At 59.7% G+C, this 20,379-nt stretch overlaps 1 protein-coding gene across 1 annotated transcript in view; it reads right to left on the bottom strand.

Moving 5' to 3' along the window:
• NFATC1 (nuclear factor of activated T cells 1) overlaps positions 1-20,379 on the bottom strand; it is a 70,012-nt gene that overhangs the window by 17,113 nt on the left and 32,520 nt on the right. Inside the window, exons 5-9 of the mRNA XM_054381943.1 lie at positions 20,155-20,357; positions 17,664-17,836; positions 16,889-17,029; positions 4,773-4,828; positions 3,582-3,714 (exon numbers count right to left, since the gene is read on the bottom strand). Of these exons, the coding sequence (XP_054237918.1) occupies positions 3,582-3,714; positions 4,773-4,828; positions 16,889-17,029; positions 17,664-17,836; positions 20,155-20,357 (706 nt within the window). The remainder of the gene's footprint in view (positions 1-3,581; positions 3,715-4,772; positions 4,829-16,888; positions 17,030-17,663; positions 17,837-20,154; positions 20,358-20,379) is intronic.

Below are 20,379 nucleotides of genomic sequence, written 5' to 3'. Positions count from 1 at the left end.
TGGAAGAGACCTTAAGAGATATGGAATGGGTTGGGTTGGAAGAGACCTTAGAGATATGGAATGGGTTGAGTTGGAAGAGACCTTAGAGATATGGAATGGGTTGGGTTGGAAGAGACCTTAGAGATATGGAATCAGTTGGCTTGGAAGGGACCTTAGATTTATGGAATGGGTTGGGTTGTAAGGGACCTTTGATGCGATCTAGTTTCAAACTAGACCCAGGGACCCCTCCCAGGGACCCCTCCCATCAGCGCAGGCTTGTGAAGGCCTCATCCAGCCTGGTCCTGACCACCTCCAGGGTGCTGGGAGGTGAAGGCAGAGCTGATCTTTCTCTCGACACTCCCATGGAGTCCACCTCAACTGTTCCAAACCCAAAGGGAACCCAGCACCACCATGAGCACCTAACCTTGGCCACAAGTGCCATGGCCACAACTGCCTTGACCCCCCCCAGGCATGGAGACTCCATAACCTCCCTTGGCAGCCTGTGCCAGTCCCTCACCACTCTTGCAGCACAGAAACTTCTCCTCCTCTCCAACGCCATCCTCACCTGGCACAATCCCAGGCCATTTCCTCTCCTGTCACCTGAGACTGGGGAGCAGAGCCCAACCCCACCTGGTACCAACCTCCCTTCAGCTATCTACAGAGATTCAGGAGCTCTCCCCTCAGCCACTAACTGCTGGCTGGCACCAATTAACAGCTTGTTGCTGGCACTGCTTTGAACTGCCCCTCCAAACAGATCAACAAATGCCAACAGGCCTGGCCAAAGTCTGCATTTCCAAACTGCCCTGCTGGGCGAGCAGACCCTGCCCTGCTGGGGGCTCAGATCCTGCCTTGCTGGGGGACCAGACCCTGCCCTGCGGGGGGCTCAGATCCTGCCCTACTGGGGGCTCAGTCCCTGCCCTGCTGGGGGACCAGACCCTTGCCCCCCAAGAGAAGACCCTCAGTGCCAGCTTGGTCCATGGGGTAAAGTCTGAGGCTAAGGCACTGAGGTAACTTCAGATGGCCCTGAGCTGTGAGTACTGCACCCTGGCAGCTCTCAGCACCTCCAGGGGTGCTGAGTGCTCTGCCAGGGCTGCCCCAGGCCTGCTCAGCCCCTGGGCTCCCCTCAGGATCTCACCAACTCCTCAGCAGCTCTTGCTGGCAGCAGCCCCAGGGGGCTACAAATCAAAGGCTCTGAGTCAGAGCAGGGCTGTGACATCACTCTGGAGGGCTGGGGACAATGGAGCCTCTGTGTGGGGCTGGCAGGGAGCCTGTGTGGGGCTGGAGGCTCAGCACCCCCAGGCCCCTCAGCCTCTGCTCACCAGAGAGGTGCTCCAGACCCCTCAGAGCTTTGTGGCCCTTTGCTGTCCCCTCCCCAGCAGGTCCCTGTCCCTCTTGACCTGGGGAGCCCAGAGGTGGCCACAGCTCTCCAGGTGTGGCCTGGGGCTGTGGATGCTTCCTCCCTGCAGGTGTTCCAGGCCAGGCTGCAGATCATCCAGATCCAACCCCCCTGACATGGGCATTGCCCAGTGGGTCAGAACAAGATGGTCTTCAAGGTCCCTTCCAACCTATTCCATGGTTCCATGACCTTCCAGGACCCTTCCAACCCAACCCATTCCAGGACTCTGACATTCAAGGACCCTTCCAAGCCATTCTACGTCCTCCAAGGTCCCTTCCAGCCCAACCCACTCCCTGATTCTATGACCTTCCAGGACCCTTCCAACCCATTCCATGATTCTATGACCTTCCAGGACCCTTCCAACCCACTCCATGATTCTATGACCTTCCAGGACCCTTCCAACCCACTCCATGATTCTATGACCTTCCAGGTCCCTCCCAGCCCACTCCATGCCACCCCTGATGCCAGCAGGAGCAGCTTCACTCCACCTCTGTCCTGGGAGCACTGCAGGGGCTGTGAGATGTTCTCAGCAGTGCCAGAGTGAGGAGTGCCCAGCCCGGGGGGCAGGGGAGGTGCCATGGGCACCAGGACCATCTGCTGCCCTCCCCCCTGCTCTGCTCTGCCAGAGATCAGGGCCCTGGAGCAGAGGAACCCAGAGGCAGCAGCAGCCCTGCAGCAGCCACAGCAGCAAGGGGGCAGCAGCAGACTGCAGCTGGGGCTGTGCTGCCTGGCACAGGGCACAGAGCACAGAGCACAGCTGGGATCACTGCTGCCTGGCACACAGCACAGCTGGCATCACTGCTGCCCAGCACACAGCACAGCTGGGATCACTGCTGCCTGGCACAGGGCAAGGCTGGGATCACTGCTGCCTGGCACAGGACACAGCTGGGATCACTGCTGCCTGGCACATAGCACAGCTGGCATCACTGCTGCCTGGCACACAGCACAGCTGGGATCACTGCTGCCTGGCACAGGACACAGCTGGCATCACTGCTGCCTGGCACACAGCACAGCTGGCATCACTGCTGCCCAGCACACAGCACAGCTGGGATCACTGCTGCCCAGCACACAGCACAGCTGGGATCACTGCTGCCTGGCACAGGACACAGCTGGGATCACTGCTGCCTGGCACACAGCACAGCTGGCATCACTGCTGCCCAGCACACAGCACAGCTGGGATCACTGCTGCCTGGCACAGGACACAGCTGGGATCACTGCTGCCTGGCACATAGCACAGCTGGCATCACTGCTGCCCAGCACACAGCACAGCTGGGATCACTGCTGCCTGGCACAGGACACAGCTGGGATCACTGCTGCCTGGCACACAGCACAGCTGGCATCACTGCTGCCCAGCACACAGCACAGCTGGGATCACTGCTGCCTGGCACAGGACACAGCTGGGATCACTGCTGCCTGGCACACAGCACAGCTGGCATCACTGCTGCCTGGCACAGGGCACAGCTGGCTCCCAACATTTCCACCACCCCCCAGGAGCCTGCAGTCCTTGTGCCAAGAGCTCTGTGCCACCAATAGAAAGACCAAAAGTCCTTGCCCCAGGAACTCTCTGTCCCCAAATCAAGGGAGAACCCCAGAGGCCTTGCCCCAGGAGCTCTGTGCCCCCAGAGGCCTTGCCCCAGGAGCTTTGTGCCCCCAGATTCCTTGCCCCAGGAGCTCTGTGCCCCCAGAGGCCTTGCCCCAGAAGCTCTGTGCCCCCAGATCCCTTGCCCCAGGAGCTGTGTGCCCCAGAGGCCTTGCCCCAGGAGCTCTGTGCCCCTAGATCCTTTGCGCCAGGAGCTGTGTGCCCCCAGATCCCTTGCCCCAGGAGCTCTGTGCCCCCAGATCCCTTGCCCCAGGAGCTCTGTGCCCCTAGATCCCTTGCCCCAGGAGCTTTGTGCCCCCAGATCCCTTGCCCCAGGAGCTCTGTGCCCCTAGATCCCTTGCCCCAGGAGCTCTGTGCCCCTAAATCCCTTGCCCCAGGAGCTCTGTGCCTCTAGATCCTTTGCCCCAGAAACTGTGTGCCCCCAGAACAAGAGGCAGAGCTCCTGCAGGGATGGTTGGGGGGCTGCAGGGGGTGGCTCTGATGCCCTGCTCCTCTCCTGCCCCTTCCCAGCCGCAGCTGTGCCCCCAGGTGCTCAGAGCCAGCTGCCCCAGCCCTCCCCGTGCTGCCTGTGGGTGCCAGGGAGGAGCAGGCAGGGTGGGTGGTTACCAGTGGCAGGGAGGTAGGTGAATAGCTGGTACTGGCTCCTCTTCCTCTTGCCATTGCACACGTAGAAGTTGACCTGCACAGGGCTGCTGATCCTCTGGTTGCGGAAGGGAGGCACCTCGACCACCAAGGAGTTCTGCCAGGGCAGGAGGGCAGCAGCAGGTCAGGGCGGGGCTGGGGCAGGCCAGCTGTGGGCAGGGGTCTGCTCCCAGCACCTTCCACCCCCACACCAAGCAGCCCAGGGGTAGGGAGGGAAGAGGTCAGCCTGGCTGAGCTCTTCACAAAGACCTTTGCCACCGGGCACCGGGCACAAGCTGGGCACGGAGAAGGCTCTCTCTGGGGTCAGCAGCTCAGCCCCAGGATCCCTCTCCCTGACACAAAGCTCCCCAGGGCAGGCAGGTGGGCACTGAGGCACTCCCACTGCCACCCAACACCAAGGGGAGCTGGCAGCAGGCAGCTGCTGCAGGGATACCTCCTGCTGCAGGGCACAGGGCTGGAGGGCATGGGGATGGTCTCCCACTGCCAGGAGCCACAGGGCTAAGGGAAACCCTAGGGATGCCTCAGGGATGCCTTAGGGATGCACTAGGGATGCCTATGGGATGCCTCAGGGATGCCTATGGGATGCCTCAGGGCACAACTGCACAGTGCCATCTGCTGTGGCCACCAGAAGCTGCCTTGGCACCATGTGCCAGAGCAAGGGGCAGACTCCTCTTGGCCTGCCCTCAGCTGAGCTGCTCAGCAGCTCCTCCAGCAGCTCTGCAGCTGCCCAGCTGCCACCTGCTCCTGCAGGGGCAGAGCAGTGGCCCTGGCTCCAGAGGGACCTCCCCCAGCACAGGCTGACCCTGCAGTGAGGGCACTCAGCAGCTCTTGTGTTGCAGGCAGAGCCCAGCAGCAGCTGTGGGGAGCAGAGGGCTCCCAGCAAGGCAGAGGAGGCGCAGGCAGGGCTGGCCCAGCCTGGCCCAGCCAAAGACATTTTTCCAAAGGGCCTCTCCTGCTCCTTGGGATGGCTCCCAGCCCAGTCTCCCTGCCCCAGGCTCCCACCAGAGAGAGGCTGCCAGCAGGGGAGGCCTCAGCACTTGTTCTGTGTCAGGGAGGGGAGACAGTGCCAAGGGCTTGGAAAGTCTTCGGCAGCAGAGCTGGAGCAGCCCAGGGCCACTTCTCCCCCTGCTGCTCCCATCCCCCAGGCAGACTTACTGGCTTGCACAGCTCCTTGTCAGTCTTGGCTTCCATCTCCCACACGTGGTGACCATCTAGGAGGCAAAAGAGAGCAGAGCTGAGCTCCTGGCCTTGGCTTTTTCTCTCTCCCACACCTACACCAGAAGGACTTTGGAGGAAAAAGCCCTCTGAGATATTGGCATCTGTGGGGAGACACTGGAGGCCCAAGGAGGCTGTGGATGCCTCCTCCCTGGAGGTGTTCAAGGCCAGGCTGGATGAGGCCTTGAGCAAGCTGGGCTGGTGGGAGGTGTCCCTGCCCATGGCAGGGGGTTGGAACTGGATGAGCTTTAAGGTCCCTTCCAACCCAAACCATTCCAAGATCTCTCTGGTCCCTTCCAACCCAATCCATCCTAAGATCTTGAAGACCCTTTCCAGCCCAACCCAGTCTATGATCCTGAAGGTCCCTTCCAACCCAAACCATTCTGTGGCCTTCAAGGTCCCTTCCAACCCAACCCATTCCATGATCCTTAAAGCCCTTTCCACCCCAATCCAGTCTATGACCTTGAAGACCCTTTCCAACTCAACTCATTCTATCAACCTGTGAACCTCTGAAGGACACTGCCTGCTCAGAAGGGTTGGACAAGATGACCTCTGAGGGTCCCTTCCCCCCCATGCAATCTGTGAACATATGGAAACAGCTCAGTGCCCTGCCCAAGAGCTGCCCAACCAGAAGAACATCTCTGGGTACCTGCCCCAGGACTCCACTCAGCCTTTTCTGAGGAGGGGACCCACAAGGCAGGGTGCAGGGAACCATGATGGGGATCCCCAGGGCTCCCCAGGACACCACTGAGCTGTTTTTGAGGAGGGGACCCACAAGGCAGAGTGCAGGGGTCCGTGATGGGGAAGCCACCAGCAGTCTCTCATGCCACCAGCCTGGACAATTTAACTCTTCTCCACCTTTCAGACCAAACCCCTGCCAGGCCTGTGGCTGTTTATGAAGCAGGTGACAGCCACAAGCATGAGGGCAGCTCCTCAGCCCTGCATGGCTGCATTTTAATGCCCTCCCAGTCTGGCTTGGCCCTAGTTCTGCTGCTTGGATCAAAGCTGCTGGGAAGGAGAACTTCTGACCCTGCTTAGTTGGTTTCACTCAGCCACAGTTGGTGCCACCACCGTGGAGCTGCCTTCAGTGCTGTGCTGGCTCCTCCTAACCTGTTGTATTTCTGCTTTCCAGCAAAAGCCACAGCTCTAAGCCACTGCTGCCTCCCTTGGTGAGGACTCATCTTCTGGAAGGCATTGTCTGGTCATGCTGCCTAGGGACAGGCTGGGGTTGGGTTGATGGCTGGACTTGATTCTGACTCATGGAGTGGTTTGGAATGGAAGGGACCTCAAAGATATGGAGTGGGTTGGGTTGGAAAGGACCTCAAAGGTCATCGAGTCATAGAATGGGTTGGGTTGGAAGGGACCTTCAAGATCCCAAGAGTCACAGAATGAGTTGGGTTGGAAGAGACCTCAAAGATCACAGAATCAGAGTGGTTGAGGCTGGAAGGGACTTTCAGCATCCTGGAATGGGTTGGGTTGGAAGGGACCTTCAAGCTCATCCAGTGCCAACCCCTGCCATGGGCAGGGACCCCTCCCACCAACCCAGCTGCTCAAGGCCTCATCCAGCCTGGTCCTGGACAACCCCAGGGAGGGCGGCACATCCACAACCTCCTTCCCACCCAAACTAATTCCCTGCTTCCTCCTGTGCTCATTGACACTGAGTGGACGAACCCAAGGCTCTTCCCCTTCCTGGTGGCTCCCAAAGCCAGCAGCCAGCAGAACACAAACCACACCACACAAAGCTTCCATTCTGCAGCTCTGGAGAAGCACCAAGGTGTGGGAGAGGCCTCAGGCTGGGATCCATGGAGCTGCACCAGTGCCACCCACTGCCAGCTGCCAGCCACCCGAGACTTGCTGTCCTCTGCCTGTGTGCACTCAGTGCAGCACCAGGAGAGGAGAAGGCAGGAATGGAGCTGCTGGGAGCTTCCCCACCTAGGCCTGGGGCCTGCCTTACACCAACACCTCTGGGGAAGGGGGAAAAAAAAGTGCCTGCAGTTTTTCTTCTGCCTCTGCCTGCACAGCCAGCAGCTGGAGGAGACACACTGGGAGCTGCCTGATTCCTGAGCAGGGTCTGCAAAGAACATCTCTGTGTGCAGCTCTGTCCCACTGGGGCAGGAACACTGCAGGGACCAAGGCCAAACCTAACCCAAACCCTTCCCTTGGGAATGCCTGGGAGGGGCAGCACAAAACCTGCTCAAATCCCACCTGCAGCACTGCCTCCAGCTCTGCTGAACCCAGCAGGAGGAGGCCACAGAGCTGCTGGAGAGAGGCCAGAGGAGGCCACAAAGATGCTGCAAGGGCTGGAGCAGCTCTGCTGGGAGCACAGGCTGAGGGAGCTGGGGGTGTGCAGCCTGCAGAGGAGAAGGCTCCAGGGGCACCTCAGAGCTGCCTGCCAGGACCTGAAGGCATCCTGCAGGAAGGGATCCTGCAGAGGGACTTTTGCTGAGGGGGTCTGGAGCCAGGCCAAGGGGGAATGGTTTGGAGCTGAGGCAGCGCAGGGGGAGGCTGGAGCTGAGGCAGAAGTTCTGCAGTGCCAGGGGGGTGAGACTCTGGCACAGGCTGCCCAGGGAGGCTGTGGCTGCCTCCTGCCTGGGGGTGCTCCAGGCCAGGCTGGATGAGGCCTTGAGCAGCTGAGTGTAGCTGAGAGGTGTCCCTCGGCATGGAGGGGAGCCTGGAGGAGAGGAGTTCTGGGTTCCCTTCCAGCCTGAGCCATTCTCTGATTGTATGAATTAGCCTCCTGGAGCAGGGCAGCTCCTCCTGGAGCAGAACACTCACCTTCGTTTCCTTCTGCTTGCTAAAATTGTGATGCTGGGGAAAAAAAACATCAAAAAAAAGCCTTGCAGTGGTCCTGCCACGTTCTGCTGGGGTGGGGGAGGAAAGGAGGAGCAGCCAGACCATGCTCAAAGCCTCCTTAATGAGGTCTTCTGCGAGTGCCAGCAACGAGCCAGACTGCTCAGGAGGACTGGCAGCCACTCCACAATTTATCTAACAGATGCTGTCAGGAGTGAAAAAAAAAAAAACCGACAAACCAACCAAACCTAAACCGACTGAAATTCAGTGAGCCAGGACCCAGCCCTTGACTGGGACTTGATCTCTAGGCTCTCCCCCTGGAGCCCTTCCTCCTCTCCCCATCTGTTGCAGAAGCAGCAAAGCCAGGACCCATCCCTTGCCTGGGACTTGACCTCCGAGGATCTCCCCCTGGAGCCCTTCCTCTGCTCCCCACCCCCCAGGGGATTCATTCAGCTTTCGAAGGGGCAGAGCCAGGGCTGCCTCCTGCAGCCTGGAGGAACTTGTGCCGTGGCAGGCAGGGCTGGCTGGGGGCTGCCCGGGAGCCTGCAGCCAGCCAGGCTGGAAGTCACTCTCTGCTCAATCTGCTTTGGAAGTGGATTTCCAGAACCTGCAGGGCTTAGGGAGGGACTTTTTGCCCCCCTCTCTTTAGCTGTTTCATTTCTGCTTTGCAAGACGAACGATGTGGGTTCAGGTTTCTGGGGTTTTATTTCCTGCTGATCCTTCCATAAAACAAAACCCCTAACCCCAAGCAGCTCCAACCTCTAGCTAAGCTCTCAATCACTTCAGCCCTCGCTTAGCTCCTGAGCTGCTTGGCCCCCACAGAGAAAAAAAAAGCAAGGTTTTGGTTCAGAAATCTACTCAGGAGCCTCCACTACGAGGAAAAAAGCAAAACGCCTTTGGCAGCTGAGTCAGAACAATAAAGGTTTTCAACTCCAAGGAAGCCTCTTGAGGCTGTCCAGACCGTGGCTGCTGGGGCGAGAGGGAAGAGAGAAGGAGGGTGGGGGGAGAGCAGGGAACAGACAAGGCATTAACAGCTCCCTGACATTCCACTCAACACAAACACAAGCAGGAAAAGTTGTTATGGAGCAACAGACACCAAAAAAAAAAAGACAATTCCTCATCTTACGTCTGGCGAACCAAGAGGGAAATCTCAACGCCCACGGCCCGGGCGCGGCTCCAGCAGGGAAACCTTAGAGCTCTACGTCAGCCTCCCCCCCCAACCTGCCCCCAGCACGTTCGGAGCCAATTAGCAACCCAAGAGAGCTACCAAAAGGGAGCAGGACAGAAGCTGCGGCAGGCTCTGAGGCAGCCCCGCAGCACCACAGCCATCTGCGGGGCAGGATTTAACCCCCCCGACCCCCGGCGATGGGCGGGAGGGATGCCGGCGGCCGGCGGCGCTCCGGCTGCGGGAGCTCTGCGCTGCTCCGGCCACAAAAGTTTCCATTGTCCTCCTGCCACATCTGCAGCAGCCGCAGCAGCAGCCCAGGCAACTCCCTCTGGCCGCCTGCCCAGCTCCACTTGCACGGCAGAGCGATTTATACCTTCCCCCCACCCCCCAAAAGGGAAATAGCTGCCCCGGGCAGACACAACAGCGCGGCCGCCGCAGCGGCTCCCACGGCGCTCCCGGGAACGATGATTCCCGGAGCCCCCCTGCCCCGACGGGACGCTGCCGGCACCGGGCAGGGGCAGGTGGGGCAGGGAGCACAGTCTAGAACCATCATAGAATTGTCACGGTTGGAAGAGACCTCAAGGATCATCCAGTTCCAACCCCCCTGCCACGGGCAGGTCCACCTCACACTGGATGAGGTTGCTCAGAGCCACATCCAGCCTGGCCTTCAAAACCTCCAGGGAAAGGCTCCCAGAAGGGAAAGGCTCCCAAGATCCCCTCTCACTGCCTTCTTGATTCCAGCAAGCAGCAGGAAGTCTCCTCTCCACGGCAGGGATGGAGAAGGGCTGGGAGTGGGGAGGGACATGAACGCTGGAGAGGGTCCAGAGGAGGTGATCTAAGGGCTGGAGAACCTCCCTGTGGGACAGGCTGGGAGAGCTGGGGCTGTGCAGCCTGGAGAAGGCTCCAGGGAGACCTCAGAGCAGCCTTCCAGTACCTGAAGGGGCTCCAGGAGAGCTGGGGAGGGACTTTGGACAAGGGGCAATGGATTGGAGCTTGAGGAGAGCAGACTGAGACTGGAGATGAGGGAGAAATTCTTGTGAGGGTGGGGAGACACTGGAACAGGTTGCCCAGGGAGGCTGTGGATCTCCATTCCTAGAGGTGTTCAGGACCAGGCTGGATGAGGCCTTGAGCAGCTGGGTTGGTGGGAGGGGTCCCTGCCCATGGCAGGGGTTGGCACTGGATGAGCTTGAAGGTCCCTTCCAACCCAACCCATTCCAGGATGCTGAAAGTCCCTTCCAGCCTCAACCACTCTGATTCTGTGATCTTTGAGGTCTCTTCCAACCCAACTCATTCTATGACTCTTGGGATCTTGAAGGTCCCTTCCAGCCTCAACCACTCTGATTCTGTGATCTTTGAGGTCTCTTCCAACCCAACTCATTCTATGACTCTTGGGATCTTGAAGGTCCCTTCCAGCCCAACCTATTCTATGATCTTTGAGGTCTCTTCCATTCCAAACCATTCTCTATGATCTTGAAGATCCCTTCCAACCCAACCCATTCTATGACTCGATGACCTTTGAGGTCCCTTCCAATCCAACCCATTCGATGGTTCTATGATCTTGAAGGTCCCTCCCATTCCAACCCATCCCATGACTCTATGATCTTTAAGATCCCTTCCAACCCAACCCACTCCATGATCTTTGAGGTCCCTTCCATTCCAAACCACTCCATGAGTCAAAAGCAAGGGCTGGAAGAAGGTCCCTGGAGTCCCTCCTGTTCCAAAGAGGCAGGAGGGTGATAGTGACTCTCCCACTGTCCTCAGGCTCTCTGCACAGACAGGTGGCCCCCAGCAGTGTCACCAGCTGAAGACACCAGGCTGTGCCAGGCAGCCTGGCACTGCCAGCCCCATCCCTGCTGTTCACAGCCAGCCCTGCTCTGCCTGCACCCCACCAGCAGCCTCTCCAGCTGTGTTCTGCTGCTGCTGCCACCCCAGCAGCACCTGGGGGTGCTGGTGATGGGCACACCACAAACCCCCCATGCCAGGTGGGGTGGGACTGCAGCTCTGCAGAGGAGAACCCCTGCCCCAGACTGGGCACTGGATGTGCCTTGGAGGCTGCTGCCATCAGCCAGGCCAAAGGAAACTGCACAGAGTCCAGGAGTAAAAATACCCCAAATCCATCAGGGAATTCCCTGCAGCCTGACTCACTCCCTGGCTTCCCCACCACACCCAGCTCCAGGAGCTCCACAGGAAAGGGCCCTGTGGAGGCCTCTTCCAGCTCAGCAAGGGAGCTGCAGAAGAGCCTGGGGCAGCGCTGGGCTGGGCACTGCAGGCCAGGGCAGGGGAAGGCTTCCTCCTGGGAGGGCAACACCAAGAGCCTTAGGGACCTGCCAAGGAGGGTTTGCTGTTGTCTTCTCCAGCAGATGGCACAGAGCCCTCAGGGGCTCCAGGGCTGGGCTTGCAAGGGGCAGTGGCTTGGAACTGGAGCAGGGGAGGATAGGTTCGGGCTGCAGCCAGAGGAGTGTGGGCAGAGGGCAGCAGAGGGGATTCTGCCCCTGGGCTCTGCTCACACCTCACCTCCAATCCTGCCTCCAGCTCTCCTGGCCCCAGCAGGAGGAGGCCACAGAGCTGCTGGAGAGAGGCCAGAGGAGGCCACAAAGATGCTGCAAGGGCTGGAGCAGCTCTGCTGGGAGCACAGGCTGAGGGAGCTGGGGGTGTGCAGCCTGCAGAGGAGAAGGCTCCAGGGGCACCTCAGAGCTGCCTGCCAGGACCTGAAGGCATCCTGCAGGAAGGTGGAGGCTCCATCCCTGCAGGCATTCAGGATCAGCCTGGATGTGGCCCTAGGCAGCCTGCCCTGGTTGGAGGTGTCCCTGTTGCCTGCAAGACAAGCAGGGACCTTAGAAGGTCCCTCCCAGCCTGATGCCAGCTGTGACTCTGTAACTTGTAAGTGTCCTTCAGAGGCTCACAAGCTCCCAAGAGCCCCGGGCCCAGCAGAAACTTCCTTACAGAGCAGCAATGGGAGACAGAAAGGGGAAAGAATATGCAGCACCAACCCCTCCCTGCCCCAAGGCTGGAAGCTCAGGAAGGGAAACAACTGAGCCCCACTTCAGCCTTGCCCTTGTGAAATGGTCCTACTGGGATAGCTCCACTGACAGAGTCACACTGACAGGGAATTGTTTGGCTTGGAGGAAGCCTCTGAGCTCATCCAGGCCAACACCAACACCATGGCCACCAAACCCTGTCCCCAAGTGCCACATCCATGACCTCTGAGCTCATCCAATCCAACCTTCAACCCAACCCCACCATGGCTACCTAACCATAGCCCCAAATGCCACATCCATGACCTCTGAGCTCATCCAATCCAACCTTCAACCCAACCCCACCATGGCTACCTAACCATAGCCCCAAATGCCACATCCATGACCTCTGAGCTCAGCTAATCCAACCTTCAACCCAACCCCACCATGGCCACCAAACCCTGGCCCCAGGTGCCATCTCCACATGCTTCTGGAGCCCCTCCATGGATGGGGACTCCACCAGCCCCCTGGGCAGCCTGTGCCAGTCCCTGCCACCCAGCTGTGGGCAGTGATGCCACCAGCCCCCAGCAGGTGAAGGGCCGCTGGGCCAGGTCTGTGCCTAGGCTGGCAAAGAAAGGGGTGAGGAGGTGGCTGTGGTGCTTGGGCAAGAGCAGCTCCCACAGCAGTGCTGAAGAGGGCTCACACCAGCAGGGCTGTCACACCTGCTGGCATGGGGTTGTCAGTGCCAAATGTCACCCCAGGGGCAGTGGTCCTGGGTGATGCCACATTTGGACCTGGATGACGTCACCAGCAGCTGGGGCACTTTTCCAGGCAGGCCTTGTAGGGCATCTTGCTGTGAACACTGCCCCAGGTGGGCACCAGGAGGAACAGTAAGCTGCAGGGGGGGCCCATGCCTGGGTGGGCTGTGGAGGCACTCACAGGGCACAGGCTCTACGGAGGAGCCAGCCCCAGCCCAGCAGTTTGCCAAGGCAGGCACAGGGAAGATGGAGCAGGAGGAAAACATGGCCCACTCCAGCCCCAGCAGCCAGGGGAAGCTGAGCCCTGCTGGCCTCTCCTGCCAGCCCCAGCCTGGCCCCTGCCTGCCTGTAGAGGGCTCCCACCCTCAGCTGACCCTTCCATGACCACAGCTCTCTGCCCAAGGAGCTGTGTCCCTGGGCTGGGGCCACGTAGCCCTCCCAGCTCTCCCTGCATCAATGGAAGGAGGTTGCAGGTGACCTCCACGTGAACCTCCTGCTCCCAGCCTGGATGCCTCTGGAGTTTCCAGCCATGAGCTTCACCCTCATGGCCCTGAGTCAGAGTGGAACCTCTCAGCTGCCAGCTGGAGCCTGCGGCCTCAGGCGGGGGGAGCTGAGCTCCTGTGCTGCCTGGCCCCCTGACTCGGGGCTGCAGTCACTTGCTCCCTGCTGCTGCCAGCTGCAGCCTGAGCAGCAGCCTGAAACGTGACCCCTGGCTGGCAGCTGCCCCCCAGCCCTGCCTCCTGCTGCCCATGGAAAGAGGAACGGAAAGATCTCGGAGAATCTGAGACCTTTTCCCAGCTGGAGCCCTGCCAGGGCTCCGCTCCCCCAGCTGCCCACCACAGCCCAGCCCAGACCTCCTGACAGCTCCAGAGCCCAGCTGAGCCCAGCCGAGCCCAGCCAAGGGCTCAGGTGATGCCCTGCGTGCCCATTGTGGCCACCCAGCATCTGCTCCTCACCCAGCCTGGGACACAACCTCTGGGAGGATCTCCTGAAGGTAATCAAAACATCCACCTGAGCCACCTGCACCTCAGGGACCTGCCACACAGCCAGGAGGTGACCTCTGCTCAGACAACACACAGGAAACATAGAGTCATGGAATCGGCTGGGTTGGAAGAGACCTTCAAGATCTTAGAGCCATAGATTGGGTTGGGTTGGAAGGGACCTTCAAGACCTCAGAGTCACAGAATGGGTTGGAAGGGACCTGCAGAGGCCACCCAGCCCCACCCCCTGCACTCAGCAGGGACATCCTCCCCTACAGCAGGTTGCTCACAGCCTTCTCCAGCCTCCCCTTGAACATCTCCAGGGATGGAGCCTCAACCCCCTCCCTGGGCAACCTGCTGCAGTGTTCCAGCAGCCTCCTGCTGCACAACTTGTTCCTCACATCCAATCTCCATCTGCTCTGCTCTCATTTCAAACCATTGCCCCTGGTGCTGTCCCTGCAGCCCTTTGGGAGCAGTCCCTCTGCAGCCTGCTTGGAGCCCCTGCAGGTCCTGGCAGGCAGCTCTGAGGTCTGCCTGGAGCCTTCTCCTCTGCAGGCTGCACACCCCCAGCTCCCTCAGACACTTACAGAAGGCAGGTTGGAGGAGATGACCTCTAAGGTCTCTTCCAACCTAAGTCACCCAAGGATTTACCAAATCTTTGGTGATGTCCCCAAGCCACCTTTCATCTGCTGCACTTCAGCACCACCTCCCTGCCTGCATCTTCTGTGGGGCCAGCCTGGATCAGGCCTTGAGCCACCTGGGCTAGAGGCAGGTGTCCCCATGGCCAGGGGGTTGGAACTGGATGAGCTTTAAGGTCCCTTCCAACCCAACCCACTCCATGACTGACAATCTGCTGAGAACCAACATTTTGGTGTTTTTAGCCTTTTTTTGTGTGCTGCTTTGTGTCCAGCAGCTCAGGCTGCCTTCAGCGACCCTCCCTTGGGCAGCACAAAGCTGGTACCAAAGGATGGCAGCCATCTCTGAAGGCCTCCACACAGATCCTCCAAACACCTCTGCTCCTTCTGAATTCCCTGCAGGAAGTAAAGACAAATCCAGGAATGAATCCAAAGGCTTAGGAAGTGGAAGCAAACAAAGCCAGCCCCCAGCATGGACACATGGAGGCCACCTGCAGTGCAGAAGGACAAAACCCTGACTGCAGCCAGAGGCAGCAGCTGGCAGGAGAGCAGGAGGACCCCCAGGCAGCAGCAGAATTGCCACCAGACAGGGTCAGGGTCGGACTCCCCAGCCCCAGCTCCCTGAGACCCTCACAGCCCAGGCAGCACTGTCCCTGCCCCTGAGGCTCCCTGGATGTGGCCTTTCCCCATCGTTCACCACTGGAGAAGGTGGAGCTGAGGTGCAAGCAACAAGACCTTGACCAAGCCCCTCTGAGGTGGGGACCTGCTTGATGCATTCATAGCTCAGAGAATGGATGGGGTTGGAAGGGACCTTCAGGACCAATCAGGCCTCATCCAACCTGGCACTCAGCACCCCCACGCAGGAGGCATCCACAGCCTGCCTGGGCAGCCTCTCTCCCCACCCTCCTCATCTCCAGACCTGCCCTCCTCAAGCCCCAGGAGAGCTCTTCTGGGACACTGTGAGGGGCTGGAGCACATCTTGGTCCCTGTGATCCAAAGGGATGGCTCCTGCCTGGGTGCTGAACCACACTCTGGGGTTCCTCTCAGTGAGGGTGGGGGGAGACTGGAACAGGCTGCCCAGGGAGGTGGTGGAGGCCCCAGCCCTGCAGACATTTGGGATCAGCCTGGATGTGTTCCTGGGCAGCCTGCTCCAGCTGGAGGTGTCCCTGCTGAGTGCAGGGGGTTGGACAAGATGCCCCTGGTCCCTTCCAAGCAGATGCAGTCTGAATCCATAGATCCTCCTCTCAGAGGTCCTTCCCAAGTTCCTTGCTTCAGCCCTCAGCTGCCTCCTTTCCAGGTGCCAGGGCTGCAGAGTCCCTTTGGCTCTGCCTCTGGGCTCAGAAGCAGGCAAGAAAGGGTTAAGCTGCAGCCTGCCAGCAGAAGGATTGATTGGATCGTTCTTGGATCCTTCCTCAGGGATTCCCTCCGGGATGAGTCAGGGCTCAGCCAGGCTGCAGCAGCAGCAGGAGGAGGCCAGGACGATGCCGCTCCTACAGGGGCCACAGCAGCTGAGCAAAAGAGAGAGCCTGGGACTCAGAGAACCTCCAGGAGGTCACAGCAGGCTCAGCAGACTTCCTCAATTCCTTCAGACAGGAGTAGGGGGAGAAAAAAGGCCAACAAATGTCCTCCAAGTCTTTGGTCTTAGCAATTAAACATGCAGATGAGAATTAATCAGCTCCTGAAGCCTACCTCCCAAGCTTGGGGGCTGCAGCCAGCAGCCCAGGGAGCAGCACCACATTTCCATGTCCCAAGAAGAGCTTGGGAGTGCACCAAGCCCTCTGATCTCCTGCCTCGAAGAGCTGGGCTGGGCTGGGCTGGGCTGGGCTGCTGCCCACCAGGCAGGGGCTGAGCAGCTCCAACAGCCCCAGAGCTCATGGACAGCCCCAACTTGTCCCCAGAATCCAGCCCCAGCTCCCCAAGGCACAGAGCTGCTGTGACCTACTTGCACAGCCAGGGCATCACCTCCTCCCCAGGTGACTTAAGCCTCCCAGGGCTCCACCAGGGAATTCCAGGGAAGTCTCCTGCTCGTCTCTTGAGCCCCCTGAGCTCAGGGCTCCAGCTCAGAGCCTCCCTAGGACCTCTGCCCACAGCCTGGCAGGAGATGAAACAGGGAGAGTTAAGGGGGACAGTATCAGTGCCTGAAGGGTGCCCAGGAGCCTGCAAAGCTTAGAGGGGCTGCAGGAGGCAGTTTAGGAATCCTGGTCTGTGTCAGTACCATGGAAACCCTGGCATGGAATGGGCTGGGATGGCCCTCACAGGAGCACATCTGCTCCCCACAGCTGCCCAGCCAGCAGCCAGCAAATGCCACAGCTCTGGCTGGGCACAGGAGGTGCCACCAGCAGCAGCAGAAGCACTGCTGCCCCCTCCACACCCTACAGGAGGCTTCTTCTGGCAGGTCTGCTGGGGACACACCACCAGAGAGCCTTTCACAGCTCCTGCCCAGAACACCTTTAAGACAGCAAACACCAAACCCTGACCTCAAATGGCACCATTGGGAGCCACCTGGCACGGCTCAGATCAGCTCCACAGCTCAGCCCAGGGACATGGAGACCACCTCGTGTTCAGCAGGAGATGGCATCACCCTGCTGGTTGCTTTCATCACTCAAAATGGGGCCAAAAAAGGGTATTTCAGGGCCTACCTGGAGCTCTAAAGCAGGACCAAAAAACGCACTTGAGGGCCTACCTGGAGCTCTAAAACAGGACCAAAAAAGGCACTTGAGGGCCTACCTGGAGCTCTAAAACAGGACCAAAAACGGCACTTGAGGGCCTACCTGGAGCTTTCTCCACGAAGATGACCTTGGAGTCCTGCAGGAAGTTGTGGCCGGTCAGGACCATCCTCTTCCCCCCGGTGACAGGGAAGCTGTCGGTGCTTTGCTTCTCCACCAGAGGCAGTTCCTGGGCAGACCTCTGAGCTGCAGAGGGGAAGAAAGAGGTGAGACAGGAGAAAGCCCCAAGGCACCCAGCCAGGAGGTGCTGCCCTGCTTGGTGCCACCAGCACTGCTGCCAGCAGGCACTCCCCAGGCTCTTCCTCACTGCACAGCCTCCAAGCTGCAGCCTCCTGGCACAAATCCCTCAATCTGAGTGGCTTCCTGAGCTGGGCACCCCCTGCACAGAGCAAGTCAGGATGGACCCAAGCTGTGCTCCTCCTGCGGCAGAGCAGCAGCAAAGCTCCCCCCAGGGCTGCTCACAGCTTGGGCTCTGGTAGCCCAGAGCTTGAACAGGAAGCTAAGGGAGAAGGACTGAGCCATGCCCTGGAGGGGGACAGGGGCCTGGGGCATTCTGCATGTTAGGGGGAAAGCAGGAGAGAGAAAGGGGAGAGAGGGAGGGAGGGAGGAGAGAGGGAAGGAGGGAGTGAGGACAGAGAGGGAAGGAGGGGAGAAATGAGGAAGGACTTCAGCCTGACTAGAGCGGGCAGGAGGGGAAGGAGGAGGCTGAGCCTCACCCAGCCTGCAGGATGCAAACGCAGTGCTGGCAGGGGGCAGGCTGCTGGGCTGGAGCTGGGCCAGGGCAGCAGCCCGGCAGGGGAGGAGTCTGGGGGGTACTCACAGCACTCGATGGGGTTGGAGGCCACCTGGAGGGAGAGGGTCCTGCCATGGGGCTGGGGGATGTGCACCCTGAAGACCAGGCGCACGCGTGTGTTCTTGCGCCCGATGTCCGTCTCGCCCTTGCGCAGCTCGATGTCCGAGTTGCGCAGCTTCAGGATCCCCGCGCAGTCGATGCTGCCGGGGCAAGCACGCGGCGCCTCAGACCCCCTCAAACTCCCTCAGCTCCCCTCAGACCCCCTCGAACCCTCCCAGCGCCCCCACCCCCCAGAACCTGAGTCAGACCCAACTTGGACCAGGCTGGGGCTGTGCCGAGCCTGCAGCCGCACACGGGGCTGGGCGGGGGGGAACAGGCTGCTGGTGGCCACCCCGATGTTGGATGGTGCTCAGCTCCTTCTACCCAGCACATCCTGCCAGGAAGGGGCTGCAGCATCAGCCAAAGAAAGAGCACGGCCAGGAAAGGCCACGAGGAGGGGCAGCAGTGCACCAGGACCCAGGGCGTGGGGGCTGCCTGCGACTTCACTTGGCACAGGTGGGCTGGAGAGGGAAGCTTCTGTTGAGGGCAAAGGCCTGCAGGTGCTCATGGACCACAGAAGGGGGAGGGTGGGAAAGCCCTTTGAGGTCATCCAGCCCAACATCAACCCAACCCCACCACAGCCACCTAACCCTGGCCCCAAGTGCCATGGCCACAGCTTCCTTGAATCCCTCCAGGCAAAGGGACTCCACCATCTCCCTGGGCCAGTCCCTCACCACTCTTGCAGCACAGAAATTTTACCTCCTCTCCAACCTCAGCCTCCCATGGCACAATTCCAGGCCATTTCCTCTCCTTCTGTCACCTGAGACTGGGGAGCAGAGCCTAACCCCCACCTGGCTCCAGCCTCCTCTCAGGGAGCTGTAGAGAGCAATGAGGTCTCCCCTCAGCCCTCATGTCCTACCTAGTCCTGCCCTGGATGTTAGAAGATGAAGCCATCAGAGCTGTGAAATATTTCTACCCATCTGAAAATCCAAAGATCCAGAAGATGCAGAAGCCTCATCCAGCCTGGTCTTGGACACCTCTCAACTAGACTTTGGTTGCTCAAGGCCTCATCCAGCCTGGTCTTAGACGCCTCTCAACTAGACTTTGGTTGTCCAAAACATCTTCCAACCTGGCCTTGGACACTGGATACAATCCTGTGTGGACTACCCTAAGTGATGCTGTTCTGACAGGGGGGTTGGCTCTGATGATCTCTTGAGGTCCCTTCCAACCTCTGATGTGATACTGTGAGACTGTGATACATCTCAACTAGACTTTGGTTGTTCAAGGCCCCATCCAGCCTTGACTTGAACACCCCCAGGGAAGGGACAGCCCCAAGCACTCTGGGCAGCCCTCTGTGTGATGAGGGCACTTAATTAGCATCCAGACTCCTACTCGTCAGAGGCCTTCAAGCATCCCCTGCCTGCTGATGTGCCCAGGCCTGAAGCTACCCCAGCCCCAGAAGGCAACCTCCAGGCTGTGTCACCTCCACTCTCTTGGCACCTCTGGAAGCTTTCCCTTCCCAAGAGAGTAGCCTGGAACCTGCTGCCCTTGCTGAGCTAAGCAAGCTGGGGGGGAGGCTTTGACCTCAGCAAAGCCTAGACCATGCCTGTAGCCTCTGGAAACGCTGTCGAAGAGTTTCCTGTGTGCCAGCCAGGGCTGGATGCTCCTTGTGGGCATTGCGCGGGAGGTGTCGGGTTCGGGCCCTGACAGCAGGAGCTGAGGGCAGGAGATATTTAGGGCTTGGAAACTGAGATGCTCCTCCTGAAAGGGCAGAGATGCACAGGGCTGAAACCTGAGCAAGAGGGAAGCAGGCAGCAGGCAGGGAGGTGCTGGGCAACAGTGCTGGGCTGGGGACCTCTGTCCTAGCCAGAAGATGACTAAGTGCTGCTGGGCAGGGGACTGGGGCAGGGAAGGGAAGGCAGGGCACAAAAATACCCACCCCAGCCAACTGGGACTGCTGCGATGGAGGGGACCTTCCAGATCATGGAGTCATAGAATGGCTTGGAAGGGACCTTCAAGACCATAGAATGGGTTGGGTTGGAAGGGACCTTCAAGACCCTCCAGTTCCAACCCCTGCCAAGGGCAGGGACACCTCCCACCAGCCCAGCTTGCTCAAGGCCTCATCCAGCCTAGTCTTGAGCACTCCGGGCAGGAGGCAGCCACAGCTTCCCTGGGCAACCTGTTCCAGTCTCTCTTCACCCTCACTCAAGAATTTCTTCCTCACCTGCAATCTCAATCTGCCGTCTCCCACCTCAAAGCCATCGTCCCTTGCCCTGTTACTCCCAGCTCTTATCACAAGTCCCTCCCCAGCTCTCCTGCAGCCCTCCAGGTACTAGCAGGCAGCTCTAAGCTCTCCTGAAGCCTTCTCCTCCCCTCACTGAGCATCCCCAACCCCATTCTCCCCCTATCCCCAAGGCGGAAGCAGAGGAGCAGCAGGGCTGTGGGGGGGCTATGTGGGGCTGTGGGGGCTGTGTCTTACATGGCTCTCATGTTGTTCTCGGGCAGCAGGGGGATCTCCAGCACCTTGGTGTTGCAGAGCAGGGCCTCGTGGCTGCTGGTGGCCACGGTCTTGCCGGTGATGCGATGCACCTGGTAGAAGGCGTGGGGCCGCAGCAGGCGGTCGTCAGCCGTGCCGATGAACAGCTGCAGCGTCAGCGGCTCGCTGCCCACGTACCCCTGCAGCTGGGCACAGCACCACGGACAC

Source organism: Indicator indicator, chromosome 6 (genome assembly GCF_027791375.1).
Source record: "Indicator indicator isolate 239-I01 chromosome 6, UM_Iind_1.1, whole genome shotgun sequence".
Taxonomy (NCBI): domain Eukaryota; kingdom Metazoa; phylum Chordata; class Aves; order Piciformes; family Indicatoridae; genus Indicator; species Indicator indicator.
This window is presented reverse-complemented; position numbering and strand designations above follow the sequence as displayed.